This window comes from Prionailurus bengalensis, chromosome E1 (genome assembly GCF_016509475.1).
Source record: "Prionailurus bengalensis isolate Pbe53 chromosome E1, Fcat_Pben_1.1_paternal_pri, whole genome shotgun sequence".
In the NCBI taxonomy this organism is placed as follows: Eukaryota; Metazoa; Chordata; class Mammalia; order Carnivora; family Felidae; genus Prionailurus; species Prionailurus bengalensis.
This window is the reverse complement of record NC_057347.1, coordinates 58,729,306-58,743,784: the sequence shown is the minus strand read 5'-3', so window position 1 is coordinate 58,743,784 and position 14,479 is coordinate 58,729,306. Positions and strand designations below refer to the sequence as shown.

Sequence of the window (14,479 nt, the reverse complement as noted above, 5' to 3'; positions counted from 1 at the left end):
CGCGTCTCACCCCACCCCCCACCTGTGGCATTCGCATCCCTACAGGAGCTCCAGGGACTCTAGTGGGCTCTGGGGAACGTTCGAGGCCCCTCCATTAATTCCGGGTGCGCAGCATCCTCTAGGGACCTGGCGCCTCCCCCCCCCCCCCCTCCGCGCGCAGAGCCGGCCTCAGACCACCCCTCACCCCCGGACCCCGCCGCACCCCGCCTCCCACCCTCGAAGCCGCCTGCCCCGGACGTTGGGTCTTAGGGTGGGCACCCCACGCCTGCTGACCGTTCCAGCAAGGCCGAGGGAGGCGGGGACCTGGTGGGGACGCGGTGGGGAAGGGTCCCCGCGAGAGGAGCCCGCGCCCTCGGGCCCCGAGCCTCCCCCAGCGACCCCAGCCCGTCCCCCGCAGCTCGCCCACCCCGCCCGGGCCCCGCTCCCCGCCCGCCACAGACCCACCGGGCGCCGCGGCTCGGGGTCTCCGGACGTCGCCGCAGCCCGGGTCTGCGGGAACCGCAGAGGGAGAGAGAGGGAGGGGAGAGTTGGAGGGGGCGGGGCCTGGCGCGCACGTGACCTCCGGGGCGGGGTCTGTGCCACGTGACCGCGGGCGGGGGCGGGGCGGCGGGCCGGGAGCCGCCGCCATGCGCCGTCGGGGGCCGGCCTGCTGGGTGCTGCTGCTGGCGCTGGGGCTCTGCCGCGTTCCCGGGGCGCGCCCCCGGAACGTGCTGCTGATCCTCGGTGAGTGCGCCCCCGCGCCCCTCGCCAGCGAGCCCCGCAGCCCTCCCCGTGTGCCCTCTCTGCTGCCCCAGACTCTTCGCGCTCGGCTCCTCGGGGAGGGAGGCAGGGGCGGCCTCGCCCACCGCGGGCTCCGCAGGGGTCGGGCCGGCGTCCAGCGCCCCACTCCTGCCGCTGGCCCTGACCCTGCACCGCGACGCGTGCCCACAGCAGCCAGGGCCAGCCCTGCGGGCCCCCAGCTCGGGCAGCTGGGTGGCCTTCCAGAGCTCGGTGGTCCACAGCCCCCAGAGGGGATGCGGTGGAGGAAGGAGCTGGGGTCCAAGTCCCCAGAGACGCGACTGGGGGCCGGCCGGGGTGGGGGGTGGGGGGGAAACCCTGTAAGTTTGCCCTTCCCTTTTCAGACCCGGGAGCGCTGTGGCTCAGCTCTCCTCCTGGCTGAGCGGCGCAGCACCCCCGCCACCCAGCTGCCCTCTCCCCTTACCCCGTCCCCTTCCAGATATCCCAAGTTCTTTTGGCGCTCTGCTTTTCACGAGACTTGGTGACCAGAGCGGGGCTGTCACAAGACAACCCTGTTCTTTCCTCTTTTGAGGTCTGAGGCTCTGCCAGATTCACTCTTTCTGATTAAGTTTGCGGTCTCCAACCCGCCCTTCCGCTGATTATAACATCCAGCTGCTCTCCTCTGGGGGCTCCCATCCGCTCCTCCCTGCTGGGGACAGTGGTGCAGAAACCACAGCTCCTGCAGGGTGTGCGGAGCCCCCGGGGCTGCCCAGCCACACCCACTCGCTAACACTCGATCTGAGTATTCTGTCTGGGGTGTCCTGCCTGCCTGGGTACCAGTCCCACCCGGTATCAGGCCACCGGAGTTTCATGCCTGTCTGCTGCCGCTCGCCCAGTTCTTGTGCGTGCCTGGTGGCATTCCCACTCAGGTGGCACGCCTGCCCAGATACAATGCCCACTTGGGTCCTGCCGCCTGGGGGTCACGCGTGCCTGGGCACCAGGGGCCCAGGCCACCACAGCAGGACTGCGGGTCTCCCTCAGTCCTGAGTCCAGCCCCCCGTGGCCTCTGCCTCTGCCTTCCTCAGCGGACGATGGGGGCTTCGAGAGTGGCACCTACAACAACAGTGCCATCGCCACCCCTCACCTGGATGCCCTGGCCCGCCGCAGCCTGGTCTTCCGCAATGCCTTCACCTCCGTCAGCAGCTGCTCTCCCAGCCGCGCCAGTCTGCTCACTGGCCTGCCCCAGGTGAGGGCAGCAGGGGTGTGGGAGGAGGGCTCTCGACACCGACACCGAGAGCCCCTCCCTGACCTCCCCTGGGGATGGGCCCACCCTCTTCTCCCCACTCCCAGCCAAGCGGGTTCAAGTATGGGCTAGAGGGCGCCCTCTCCGCTGCTCTGTGTGACCGTGACCAAATCACGTACCCGTGAACCTCAGTCTTCTTACCTGTGAAATGGGGTCTTGAGAACACCTTGTTCCTGGGATTCTTACGGGATTGGCCAAGCTCATACTTTATATGGAAAGCGCATAGCCAGGTGCCTGGCACGGGGTTGTCCGGGGTTAACTCCTGTCACACTGTTATCCCGGGAGCTTGAGCGATGGTAGGAGCTACCACGGAAACGTTTACTCTGTATTGTGCGTGCTAGAATATGTGTAGTGTGAAACTTACCATTTTGATTCTTTTTTAAAATATTTTTAAATGCTTTTTCATTTATTTTTGAGAGCACCCCCATGCAAGGCTGTGAGGGAGGGGCAGAGAGAGAGGGAAAGAGACATAGCGGGCTCTGTGCTGACAGTGCAGCGCCCAACGCGGGGCTCGAACTCCTGAACCGGGAGAGCGTGACCTGAGCCAAAGTCAGGAACTTAACTGACTGAGCCACCCAGGCGCCCTTGTCGCAGTCACTTTTTTTTTAAGTGCGTGACCGAGCAACATCAGATACGCTCACGTTATCGCGCGGCGTTCCTGCTGTCTACCCCCGGAGCTTAATCGTGTTCCCAAACCGAAGCTCTGTGCCCGCTGACTCCCTGCGCCCCTCCCGGTCCCTGGTACCTTCTATTCTATTCGTCTCAGTGCACGCGGCTGCTACAGCGTTTGTCCTGTGGGCACTGGCTGATGTCACCGAGCGTAGTGGCCTTGTGGGAACGTCGTAGCAGGCGTCAGGATGTCCTTCCTTGCGGCCAAAACACCGTGTGAGGTTCCGTCACGTGGGTCTGGCACACGTTGCTTACCTGTTCAACCGCCGATGGATGCCGAGGTTGCTTCTACTCCTGACTGTCGTGAATAACGCTGCTGTGAACTCGGGTGCACGAGCACTTACTCCCGATGTGTTACCCCGAGACACCATCTTCCGGGGAGCCGGCGTGCTCTGTGCGTCCCCATTGGAGAGACCAAGGCCATGTGTAGGCGGCCCATGTGTGGCCACTACCCAGACGCCTCCTGGAAGGTCAATCAGGCAGCTGTGAGCTGCACTCCCGTCCGGGCCGTAGGAATGAGGAGAGCACTGTTCCGGCTTGTCTTACGTCTTTCCAGTCTCAGTTTGTAACGTGTGCGACTGTTTTTTTTTTTTACGCTGTAAAAAATCCAGTTAATCGGGGCGCCTGGGTGGCTCAGGGGGTTAAGCGTCCGCCTTTGGCTCAGGTCATGATCTCACGGTTTGTGGATTCGAGCCCCACATCAGGCTCCACACTGACGGCACAGGGTCTGCTTGTGATCCACCCCCCCCTTTCTCTCTGTGCTCTTCCTACTCGTGCTCTCTCTCTCTCTAAATGAGCTTAAAAAAAATCCAGTTAACAGCGGTTTGCCGCCGTGGCATGTGCTCGCAACGAAAAAGCTGGAAAACCCAGGTAGACAAAAAAGAAGGAAATAAAAGCCACCCCTAGGGGCACATCTCCGGCGTGCTGTTTCCCCTGCTGACGTCCTACGGTAGGGGCCAGACGGAGAGGCCGTGGAACTCTCCCTGGGTGCCGGACGCCCGAGCCGAAAGGGGGCCCCCGGAGGGCCCGGCGACGAGCCACGGGGAGAGCCGGGGCGGGTGGGGCCCCGCGTCACGCGCGTCTCTGCCGCAGCATCAGAACGGGATGTACGGCTTGCATCAGGACGTCCACCACTTCAGCTCCTTCGACAAGGTGCAGAGTCTGCCGCGGCTGCTCGGCCAGGCCGGCATTCGCACAGGTGAGCGGCTTCCTGCCACAACGGGGACCGGACAGGCCCCCTCGGGGCGAGCCCTGTGTCGCCTGCTCCGAACACCCGAGGTCCTCGGCCTTTCCCCTGAGCCCTGGCTCCATGAGGACAAGGGCCCGGGCTGACCCCCTAGAGGCCACACCGGGGCAGGGCTTTGGGGGGGGGGGGGTGGTACAGAAGGGAGCGGAGGGGGACGGGATACGTCAGGGGCCCTGGAAGGCCCGTGTCCCCACCTCCAGGCATCATTGGGAAGAAGCACGTGGGCCCCGAGCCGGTGTACCCGTTTGACTTCGCCTACACGGAGGAGAACGGCTCTGTCCTCCAGGTAGGACGCAACATCACCAGAATTAAGCTGCTCGTCCGGAAATTCCTGCGGACTCAGGATGACAGGTGCGCGGAGGCCCCCAACCCCTTACCACCCACCCCCGCGGCCAGATGCACATCCCAGAGTCTTTAGTTGGGATTCTTGGAGACCCCAGGTGGAGGAGCGGGGCGGGGGGGGGGGGGGGGGGGGAGAAAGTTCCAGATACTCAAGTCAGTCTGGTCAGAGGGAGAGGAGAGGGGACGTTTTCAGTTACAGAGGAGGGGACGGTCCCGAGGGGTGTTCCCGCCTAAAGAATGGGGCTCCGCGGAGTAGAAAGCCAGGTGGCATGTCAACCAGCTGACCTCAAGACTCAAGCCCCTCCCCCCCGGGCAGGCCCTTCTTCCTGTACGTCGCCTTCCACGACCCCCACCGCTGTGGGCACTCCCAGCCCCAGTACGGGACCTTCTGTGAGAAGTTTGGCAACGGGGACAGCGGCATGGGGCGGATCCCAGACTGGACCCCCCAGGCCTACGACCCACAGGACGTGGTGGTAGGACAGCCCCCCGCCGTGTCTCCAAGACGCTCGCTTACCCTTCTTCTTCCGCCTCGTAAATCGGGGGGGGGGGGGGGGGGCTTGGCAGCCTGGGCCCCCGGGCGTGTGACGTTAGCACGTTTAACCAGAGACCCACTGGATCCGGTTCCCGTCTGCGTGGCCGGCAAACAAGTGTTACGTGTCTAGAAGCAGGGACACTCTGGGCCCCACCGTTCACCGTGGAGCGGGATTTCGGGCCCTGGGAGGGGGGCTGGCCCTCATCTACCGCCGTTCAAGGACTGGCCACCCCTTCCCCCGGCCTCCGTGCTCTAACCCTGGCTTTGCCCTCACCTGCTCCCCCAGGTGCCCTACTTTGTCCCCGACACTCCCGCAGCCCGAGCTGACCTAGCCGCCCAGTATACCACCATCGGCCGCATGGACCAAGGTGGGTTCCAGGAGCCCGGACGGCGGTGTGCTGCAGCTTGCACCCCGTCCTGGACCAGAGGTCTGAAGTCGTGGCAGCAGGGCCGTGTCCCCTGCAGCCTCTGGGGCACAGGACAGTCCTCCTGCCTCCTCCAGCGTCTGGTGGCCCCAGGTGTCCCTTGGCTCGTGGCCGCACCCTTCCAGTCTCTGCCCCGGCCTCACATAGCCTCGTGCATCTTGGCTGTGTCTCTCCTTATAAGGACCCTTGTCGTAGGCTTTAGGGCCCACCTGGATGATCACCTGAAGATCCGTGACGGTGACATCTGTAAAGTGCCCTTAACTAAATGAGGTCACGTTCACAGGTTCTGGCGGGTTCGTTTCCCTTCGCAGGGACCGCCGTTCAGCCACTACAGAAAGTTGGAACCTTTATCGTTCGGTGCCGTTAGTGGGTGGTGACCTGGGAAGGGGGAAAGTGTGGAGGGACTCCTGTCTTCCAGCCGTCGCCCCGTATGGTCCCTGCTACCCACACGGGGCAGGCATGAGATTCCAGAAAACAAACCGGCCGTGCGGGTGCCACGGATGTGCTGAGGGATGGCCGGCGTCCCCGGCCCCCTCCAGGACAGGGTGCTGGGTGAGGGGCCAGGGCGGTGGCCAGGGGAGGGGGGCAGACAGCAGAGGTCCAACAGGTGGACGGAGGAATGTGTGAGTGCCCGCACACCCCCGCCCCTCCATGCCCGTCTGTGGCTGAGCTCTGCTGTCCCCTCCGCACCCCCAGGGGTGGGACTCGTGCTCCAGGAGCTGCATGAAGCAGGTGTCCTGAATGACACCCTGGTGATCTTCACGTCCGACAACGGGATCCCCTTCCCCAGTGGCAGGACCAACCTGTACTGGCCGGGCACTGCTGAACCCTTGCTGGTGTCGTCCCCGGAGCACACGAAACGCTGGGGCCAGGTCAGCGAGGCCTACGTGAGCCTCCTAGGTATGGCTCCGCGGCTCACACGGGGCGGGGGGGGGGGGGGAGGAGGGAGGGGGCAAATTTAGTGGTACCACCGTGTCCAGACAGCGCTCTACACCCGCTATCTTATGTGGTTCCCACACCACCTGGGCAGAGAAGGGAGGGCCACCCCGTTCTGTAAGTGCAGATGGGGATCAGGGAGGTAAGGTGAGTTGCCCAAGGGCACACAGCTTGTGAGCATCAAGATAGGATTCTAGCCTCGGTCTCGCTGCCCCTGAGACTGTTGCTTTTTCCCCGCGTGAGTGTCAGAGCCCCCTGGAGTGCTAGGGAACGTCCACGTGGTGTGCATGTGGACATCCCCAGAGTGTCTGAGAATTTGCATTGCTGATGCCGGGGAAGCTGACTTTGAGGGGCCAGGGCAGCTTGGGGCCCACATCGCCCTTTGGCCCCAAAGCACAAGTTCAGTAGCGCTGTGGCCACAGCACAGGACAAGAACAGATGAGGCCCTCCGAGGGGGCTTCCTTACGGACCTGAGAGATTTTACCAGGAGCCCCAGTATTGCCAAGTTGGAGCCTCTCATTAAGCCATCGAAGTCGTCACGTCCTAGAGGTTTGGGGCCACAGTGGCAGGTTGGACCCAGCGCGGCTCCCTGGTGGCGATCTGGTGTGCAGGGGGGCCCAGCAGCGTTCCAGAAAGGCTTGGATCGAGCCCTTCCGTGGTGGGGGCTCTCGTGCCCCGGAGGGCCGACGTGCTGAGACCCCGCCTCCTTTGCAGACCTCACGCCCACCATCTTGGATTGGTTCTCTGTCCCTTACCCGAGCTACGCCATCTTTGGCTCGAAGACCGTCCGGCTCACCGGCCGGTCCCTCCTGCCGGCGCTGGAGGCAGAGCCCTTCTGGAGCACCGTCTTTGGCAGCCAGAGCCACCACGAGGTCACCATGGCCTACCCCATGCGCTCCGTGCACCACCGGGGCTTCCGCCTGGTGCACAACCTGAACTTCAGGATGCCCTTTCCCATCGACCAGGACTTCTACGTGTCGCCCACCTTTCAGGACCTCCTGAATCGCACCGTGGCCGGCCAGCCCACGGGCTGGTACAAGGACCTCCGTCACTACTACTACCGGGACCGTTGGGAGCTCTACGACCGCAGCCAGGACCCCCACGAGACCCGGAACCTGGCCGCTGATCCACGCTACGCCCAGGTTCTGGACCTGCTCCAGACCCAGCTGGCCAAGTGGCAGTGGGAGACCCACGACCCCTGGGTGTGTGCTCCCGATGGTGTCCTGGAGGAGAGGCTCTCTCCCCAGTGCCGGCCGCTCCACAATGAGCTGTGAGGGTCGCCCGGGGGACGTGGGAGGCCTCCCCACGCCCGGTCCCCACCTTTCCAGCTGAGGCGGAGGGAGGGGCAGCGACCCTCCCGTCTGAGCAGGGCTCTCCCTGATGCTGGGGTCGTTGCTGCCACTGCGTGGAGGGGGGAGTGGTGGGGCCTGTGCCCGGCTCCTTCCTCCGCCCGTGGGAGTGGGGACGCGGTCGTCCTGGTGTCCGAGTCATGTCTCAGCACAGGACTTGCAGGAAGGGGGGCTTGTTTCCTGGGTTCGGCTGGGGACCTGCCAAGAGAAGGCGCTGGGACCTGGGGCTCGAGACCTTCATTCTTCGGAGCCCACAGACGTCCCCGCGCCCTTCACGTGGGAGGAGCCGGGCCTCCGTGTGTCCCGTGGGTGGCGGTGGCCCCAAACCGCACCGTATGTGGTAACCCAGTGTCTGGCTCGTGTCAATCCCTGGCCTTGAAAACTCTTCAAACAACCCTTGAGCGTGTTTTGCGTCCTTCGCTTTGCCCCACGGTCAAGTTCCCGACCCTGGCGGGGTTTCCGCCAGGCTGCTGATCCGTGGCAGGCTTCCCGGGTGCCGAGTTTCGTTCTGTGGTCTGTTTGGGCAGAGCTCATCCTTTCTGAATGTCCAAGCACGAAGACCCCATCCTGTGGCTTGGGTTAGTTCTGTCCGGCTGGACACCCGTGCTGCTGCTCGTAGCTGCCCCGGACCTGCCCAGCTTCCACCTGCTCAACCTGGAAAGACCCAGAAAGCGGGGGCTTTTTCCCTTGAGTGGTGGGCTCCTGCCTTCCTCCCCTCCCCTGCCAACCTCATCCTGGCGGCGTAGGGACAGAGCCATGGTCCAGGGCACCGGAAAAGCTTTATTTCAGTAAAATACATAGAAGTTCATTTTCTGACCTCGTTTGCGATAATGGCGGTCTGAGTTCTAGAGCAACCGCCCGAGGCGCTCAGACTCAGGGCCGCTGCTGCCAAAACTCCATTCAGTCTGTGACCGCGGGCGGCAAGGCCGGGTGGTCAGGGGACCCCGGAGGTCCCTGCCCAAGCCACGCCCAAATGTCTCCTGAGCTCTGGAGGTGGAGTAAAGGTGCTTTACTCTGGAGAAGGAGCTGGTGGGGGGGAGGTACCCAGTTAGAGGGGGACAGTTCCCAGGCTCAGGGGGAGCCCAGATGGCATTCGTGCAATGTGTCTGTGGAAGGCTTCTCGAGGACCCCCACGGGTCCCCCAAAACCGCCAGGCACCGCTGAAAATACTGTTTCCATCACTGGGAAACTAGGCTTCCCAGCACATACACACATCTCTCTACATTGGAGTTACTGAGGCACCTGTCTGCCATCGGGAGCTGAGAAAGCCAGGATGACGTTACAAGAGGGGTTGTGTCTCTGCTCTGGGCAGGGATGGGAGTGACCGTGGGGGTCATCGGGGCCACCAGCTTGCGGCCACCGTGGCTTTGGAACAAGCCCTTCGGCACATTGAATTGCAAAGGGAAGTACAGTGATTCGGGTCCGACAGGTGGTTTTCTGGACATCTGGGGCCTCCGGCTCTGGGAAGGCTCGGGAGACGCCCCCACTGCGGAAATGTTCTCGGGACGTCTGGTTCCAGACCACGCGGAGCCTTGGAGGAGGAGGAGATGGTCCGAATGCCCATTGTCCCCTGCGTGTAGTTCAAGGTCAGACCCTGGTGAGAGAGGGGAGCCCGGAGAGCTGGGCTTGTTTGGTGAGCACCCCCAGGGCTGTGCCTGAGAGGCCCTGAGCTCAACGCACAGGGCCGCGTTGTCAGGGACTCTTGTGGGGACTCAGAGGTCCCCACAATTTCTGGAGGGGACTCCGGGGGCGTCAGCGGGGGCTCTTCTCTGTCCACACAACCTTCTTCTGCTCGTCCGCGATGGCCAAGCGGACACAGCCGAGCAGGGTTTCCAGGTCACTCCAGCCATCGGGGGCCAGGCTGCTGTACAGACAGGGCGCTTCGTCCAGCTCGCCCTCCTCCTGCCTGCCCGCCTCCAGGAGCTGCTGCTCCGAGGTGTTGAGCCGCTGCAGGGCCTTCCTGCACGGGCCGGACACGGGGAGGGGGGGACCCCTTAGCGAGAGCTGCGTGCGGCGGCCCAGCGCGGAGCCCCAGGAAGCCGACCGCCGGCGCGGAATGCCAGGGGACCAGCACACGGGCCACGCGGCACAAATGCCCTGCCCCGCTTTGGGGGTCCGAGCGCCTCGTAAGGAAGACAGGAGTCAGGCCCCGGACGACGCTGCACGGGTGTGGGGCGCGGGGTCCAGTTTACAGCCTCAGCTGACAAGTGGTAAGGGGGCAACAGGACGTCTGGGTTTGTCCCCAGCCACACCCCAAGTAACGGTGTTCAGCTCCTGTCCTCACCCAGCGCAGCTGGACCGTGAGCTGCTCGTACCCCGGCGAACACGCGGCCTTAGTCAAGGCGGGTGCCAGGCCTCCCTCACCGTCAGGGCTGCTCCCCGGGGGGAGGCTGCAGGTGCTCGTCCCAGACCCCAGGCCGCGCCCCGGAGGCACGTGACGCCAGGCTCAGCCCCACCGCCAGCCCTCGGGGTCCCACCTACTTGAGTTTCTTGGCCGCCTTCTCGTTGACGGAGATGTGGACGATGATGGGGAAGATCTCCGACCTGTGGAGGGCACGGACGCTGTCCAGCCGGACGTCCAGGAGGGCGTGGGTGTTCTGCAGGGGACAGGGGAGACGGCTCAAGGTCCTCGGCCTCAGAGGCAGCAAGAGGAGCCCACACCGGGGAGGGGCGATGGGGAGAGAAGCGGGGGGCGCCCTGTTGGGTGCGAGGGCACTTGCTGAACCATCTCACGTCTGTCCGTTTGGTGTTTCATCGGCAGAATCTAGGAACTGTGAGTCGTTGGGGTCGCGGGAGACTGTGGGGGGCCGGAACCCTCCCGGTCGGAAGGCCCCGTCAGCCTCTGTGGGCGGGGGTTGGGAAGGGGGGGCATCTGCCTCTGGCTCACAGCTGGGCCTGCCCGTCTCACGTCCACATAAAACCGCATGGTGCACGGTGAGCTGCTTTTCGTGTATTCGTTTGAGCCTTAAATCAGTATGGAGGCTTATCTCCATTTTATTCCTCATTTTAACAAATATTATTCAGATTTCCTGTGCCGAGGAATCCGGCTCAGGGAAGTTAACAGATCCCAGATGGCGGAGACGGGGCTCGGTCTTTCCGCACTACGCCCTCCGCACGCTGAGCCAGAGATTAGCTGAGCACCAGCACGGGGCGTCCCTAGCCTGCAGGCTGGCCACCAGCGTCCCTCCGATCTCAGCGTCAGTCCTTCCTGCCCTGTCCCACCACCGTCCTCCGGAGATGGGTCCCCAAACCCCCAGAGCAGCTCCCGGCCTCGCCCATTACCTTCTCCATGAGGGACTCAATGGCCCTGCGGGTCACCCAGTAGCGGCCACCGGATGCCTCCTTCTCCTGGATGATGTCCCCCCTCTGGCTGGAGGCATCGTATTCCTCCTGGCTCAAGTACTCTGAAGGTGACAGTGGACGGGGACATCAGGCACCCAGCTCTGCGAGGTCCTGAGCACTCTCACCCCCGCGGACCCCCCCCCCCCAGCTCTGGGGAACCCTCTGCCTAGGGTGTCGTCCGTGTACCCCTGGCCCTGCTCTTCACGCTCAGAGGAGTCTGTGCCCTGCACGCGCACCTTCAACCATCAGTCACGTGCTCTGCCAGTGCCCGGACGTGGGTGGACGGATGGACGGAAGGGAGGGGGGAATGGTGCGGATAAACCCCTCTCCCACACCCTCAAGATCCAAACGTGAATGTCCAGCTTGTCACCCCTAGGAATCCCTTAGAGCCCACAGGTCAGGGCTGTGGGGCCCCCAAGCGAGACCTGGCGACGTCCGGAGGCATTTTGGGCCGTCACGGCTCAGGGGGAGGGGGCGCTACCGGCATCTGGTGGGTGGAGGCCAGGGACGGGCCCCAGCACAGAGAGTGAGGCCGCCCCAGCCCGCTGTCGGTGCCCGGGCGGAGACCCCTTGCCCTGAACGAACCAGTCAAGACACCCCCACTTGTCCACTCTCGGTCCTGACGCCCATTCTCCGGAGTCCGAGCCGCGCCCCCAGAGCGTCCCCACGGTCACGGCGACCCCGGCTCACGGACAGCTCCTCTCCCCGGGCCTCGCCGCCCGAACGTTGCCCACACACTTGCGGCCCGGTGCCCTCTGTGAGCTCCAGGGGTAGTGCAGAGCCAAGGCCTCCCGCAGCCATCAGCCAGCGGCGAGCGGATGAACAAAAACTGCCACAAAGCCCGCGTCCCGCTCTCCAACCGTCGCAACCTTCTTTTCTGCGGTGTAGACGCTCAGACCCTGTCCCCTGGGATCTAGCAGTCCAGATGGCCGGGGTCTCTCGGGGACCCTCCACCGAGCAGCTCTGGAGGTGAGCGGGCGGGTGGAGCCCTCCGCTGGTCCCGCCCCGGTTCCGTACAACCCTATCTGCGAGCAGCGACTGCGCTGGATTGAACAGCATCCCCCCTTAATGTGTGGGCACCTGGAACCTCGGGCTGTGACTTTATTTGGAAATAGGGTCTTTGCAGATGTGATTAGTTATGATGAGGTCATCCTGGAAGAAGACGGGCCCTAAAGATTGGTTCCTTTAAATTTTTTTTTTAATGTTTTATTTTTGAGACAGAGAGAGACAATGCGAGGGGGTTAGGGGCAGAGAGAGAGGGAGACACAGAATCCGAAGCAGCCTCCAGGCTCCAAGCTGTCGGCACAGAGCCCGGTGTGGGGCTCGAACTCACGAGCTGTGAGATCGTGACCTGAGCTGAAGTCAGACGGTGAACCGACTGAGCCCCCCAGGTGCCTCGAGATTGGTTCCTTATAAGAAGACTGTGAGGGGCGCCTGGGTTGCTCAGTTGGTTAAGCATCGACTCTTGGTTTTGGCTCAGGTCATGACTCACCTGACCTCACCTGACCTCACCTGACCTCATGGCTCACCGTTCGTGAGTTAGAGCCCCACGTTGGGCTCTGCGCTGACAGCCAGGAGCCTGCTTGGGATTCTCTCTCTCTCTCTCTCTCTCTCTCTCTCTCTCTCTCTGCACCCCCCACCCCTGCTCACATGCTCTCTAAATAAATAAATATATAAATAAATAAATAATAAACTAAAAAAAAAAGGACCAAACACAGACACGGAGAGGGGAGGTCACAGGACAAGGAGGCAGAAAGCACAGTGACACAGCCACAAGCCGGGACCCCCAGGACTGCGGGCACCCCGGAAGCCAGGAAAGGATAGGAGAACCCCACCCCTTGGAGCCTCCGGGCGGGGGGCAGCCCGGAGACACTGGATCTCCGCCTTCTGGACTGCATCACCCCGGGAGAATAAATCCCTGCTGTTCGGAGTGGCCCAATCTGTGGTCCCTTGTCACGGCAGCCCCAGGGCCTCCAGAGAAGAAGACAAGCATTTTGCCAAGGGCTCGCTCTGCCACCTGACAGACAGGCGGGGCTCCCAGGCGACAGCGTACCTGCTGGGCACTTCTTAAACCCCTGGAGGAGACACAGCTTCTCGCTCAGGATCCTACCGACCACCCTGGGCACGAAGAGCACGGGCCGGGGCCGGCTGGGCCTGTGGGGACGCACCAGGCTGTAGGGCACGAGGGTGAAGCAGGTCTCAGCCCAGAAGCACGTGGTGGAGGGCTCTGTCGGGGAGAGGAGGCGTGAGGCTCCAGGCTGGGCTGCTCACCAGCCCCCACGGCCCAGGACGCACCGAGTCCGTCCGTGTCTGCACAGCCCGGGGTTCCTGCTGGGACACAGGCCCACGCTCGGCTCCCACCGGTGACACCCGCCTCCCACACGCCCTGCTCGGCGGCTCCTTGCACCCTTTGATTCGGGGCTCCGGTCTCTCCAGGCGCCGCTCCACAGGCCCCCCGCAGGACGGAGAAACGCAGTTCCCTGCCGTCCCCACGGTCAGCCTGACCCCTGGCCCCGGGGTCCCCGCCCTTGCTGGACCCACAGCACCAGGCCTTCCCTCCCTCCAGAACCCTGGCCTTCCAGGTTGCCCTTCTGTCTTCAGCAGTCATGTTATGCACCCAAAACGCTTTCCAAAAAGAGGACGACTAACTCAAGACGATCCACTTCCACTGCCTTCGTCTACACGGTTTGACGGGGTCGGGGGATGTGCCGTGCTGACCTCTCTTATGACCTCCCACCCACGCCTGGCACGAGGGGGCTATCAAGGGCCCCTCGGCCCGCTCCGGCCGCCTCACCTTTCGGCCTGCTGCGCTCCGACAGTGCCCCCTCAGAGGACGAGCACACGGGGCTGGCCTTGGTTCTGTCCACGCTGACGATGCGGACCAGCTTCTGGGCTCCCCCGGAAGACTGCTGGAGGGGAGCAGAGGGACGAGCGGGTGTCCAAGCCGTCTGCACATGGCCAAACCCAGGCTGGTCCCCGGGCCACCAGGCTGTGCCCGCCAAACAGCCAGGTGGCACAGGCCCCACACCAGAGGGTGGGAGATGAAGGGAGGCAGGAGAGGGTCCTCAGGCAGGGCATCCAGAGTGAGGGGGGAGGGGAGGGGAGGGGAGGGGAGGGGAGGGGAGGGGAGGGGTGGGGCCCCACAGCCCGGCCCTGGCCCAATCCCAGGACAGCTGAGGGCTCTGTGTCAGGACCTCAGAGGGAATGGGATGGGGTGGGGACGGGCAAATGGGATGAACTGGGGGCATGGCAGAGGGGGCACCTGCACGCATTAGAGAAGCTTGCGGGCTGGGTGTAGGGTGCAGACCCAGGTGACGGCCGGAGGGCCCCCCAGGGAGAGACACCCAGGGGTTGCACCCATGGGGTCAGCAGGCCAGCACCTGCCCCCCTTCCAGCCCCCCCCCAGACGGGGCCAGGGCCCTCCATGTGCTGTGAGCCGGGAGGAGGAGGGCCGGGGAGGGGGGAGGCAGGGCCCCCATAGCAGGCGCCCATGTCTGGGGTCCGGGTGCGGCTCTCCCCGCCTCACCTTGCAGGCGATGGTGCTTCGCTGGATCAGAGCAATGAGCAGCTGCTGAGCCCTGTGCAGAAGAGCACAGCCCTGACCCAGTGGCAAGGAGG

General features: G+C 64.0%; 2 protein-coding genes across 5 annotated transcripts in view; one reads left to right on the top strand and one right to left on the bottom strand.

The window, feature by feature from the left end:
• Positions 1-573: 573 nt before the first annotated feature.
• Positions 574-8,327, top strand: SGSH (N-sulfoglucosamine sulfohydrolase). Its single transcript, XM_043585768.1, has 8 exons — positions 574-723; positions 1,803-1,963; positions 3,782-3,887; positions 4,136-4,286; positions 4,594-4,750; positions 5,096-5,177; positions 5,931-6,134; positions 6,885-8,327. Exons 1-8 carry the CDS (start codon positions 627-629, stop codon positions 7,442-7,444), a joined length of 1,518 nt encoding a protein of 505 aa, XP_043441703.1. The 5' UTR covers positions 574-626; the 3' UTR covers positions 7,445-8,327.
• Positions 8,280-14,479, bottom strand: part of CARD14 (caspase recruitment domain family member 14) — a 31,320-nt gene continuing 25,120 nt past the window's right edge. For 3 of the 4 annotated variants that reach the window (XM_043585753.1, XM_043585754.1, XM_043585756.1), the window contains 6 exons: positions 14,388-14,439; positions 13,656-13,770; positions 12,915-13,088; positions 10,802-10,923; positions 10,001-10,116; positions 8,280-9,479 (listed from right to left, as the gene is read on the bottom strand). In XM_043585753.1, coding sequence (XP_043441688.1) covers positions 9,272-9,479; positions 10,001-10,116; positions 10,802-10,923; positions 12,915-13,088; positions 13,656-13,770; positions 14,388-14,439 — 787 coding nt within the window. In that variant the 3' untranslated portion in view covers positions 8,280-9,271. Of the gene's footprint in view, positions 9,480-10,000; positions 10,117-10,238; positions 10,362-10,801; positions 10,924-12,914; positions 13,089-13,655; positions 13,771-14,387; positions 14,440-14,479 lie in introns of those variants that run through there. The other variant, XM_043585757.1, reaches the window with a different exon arrangement.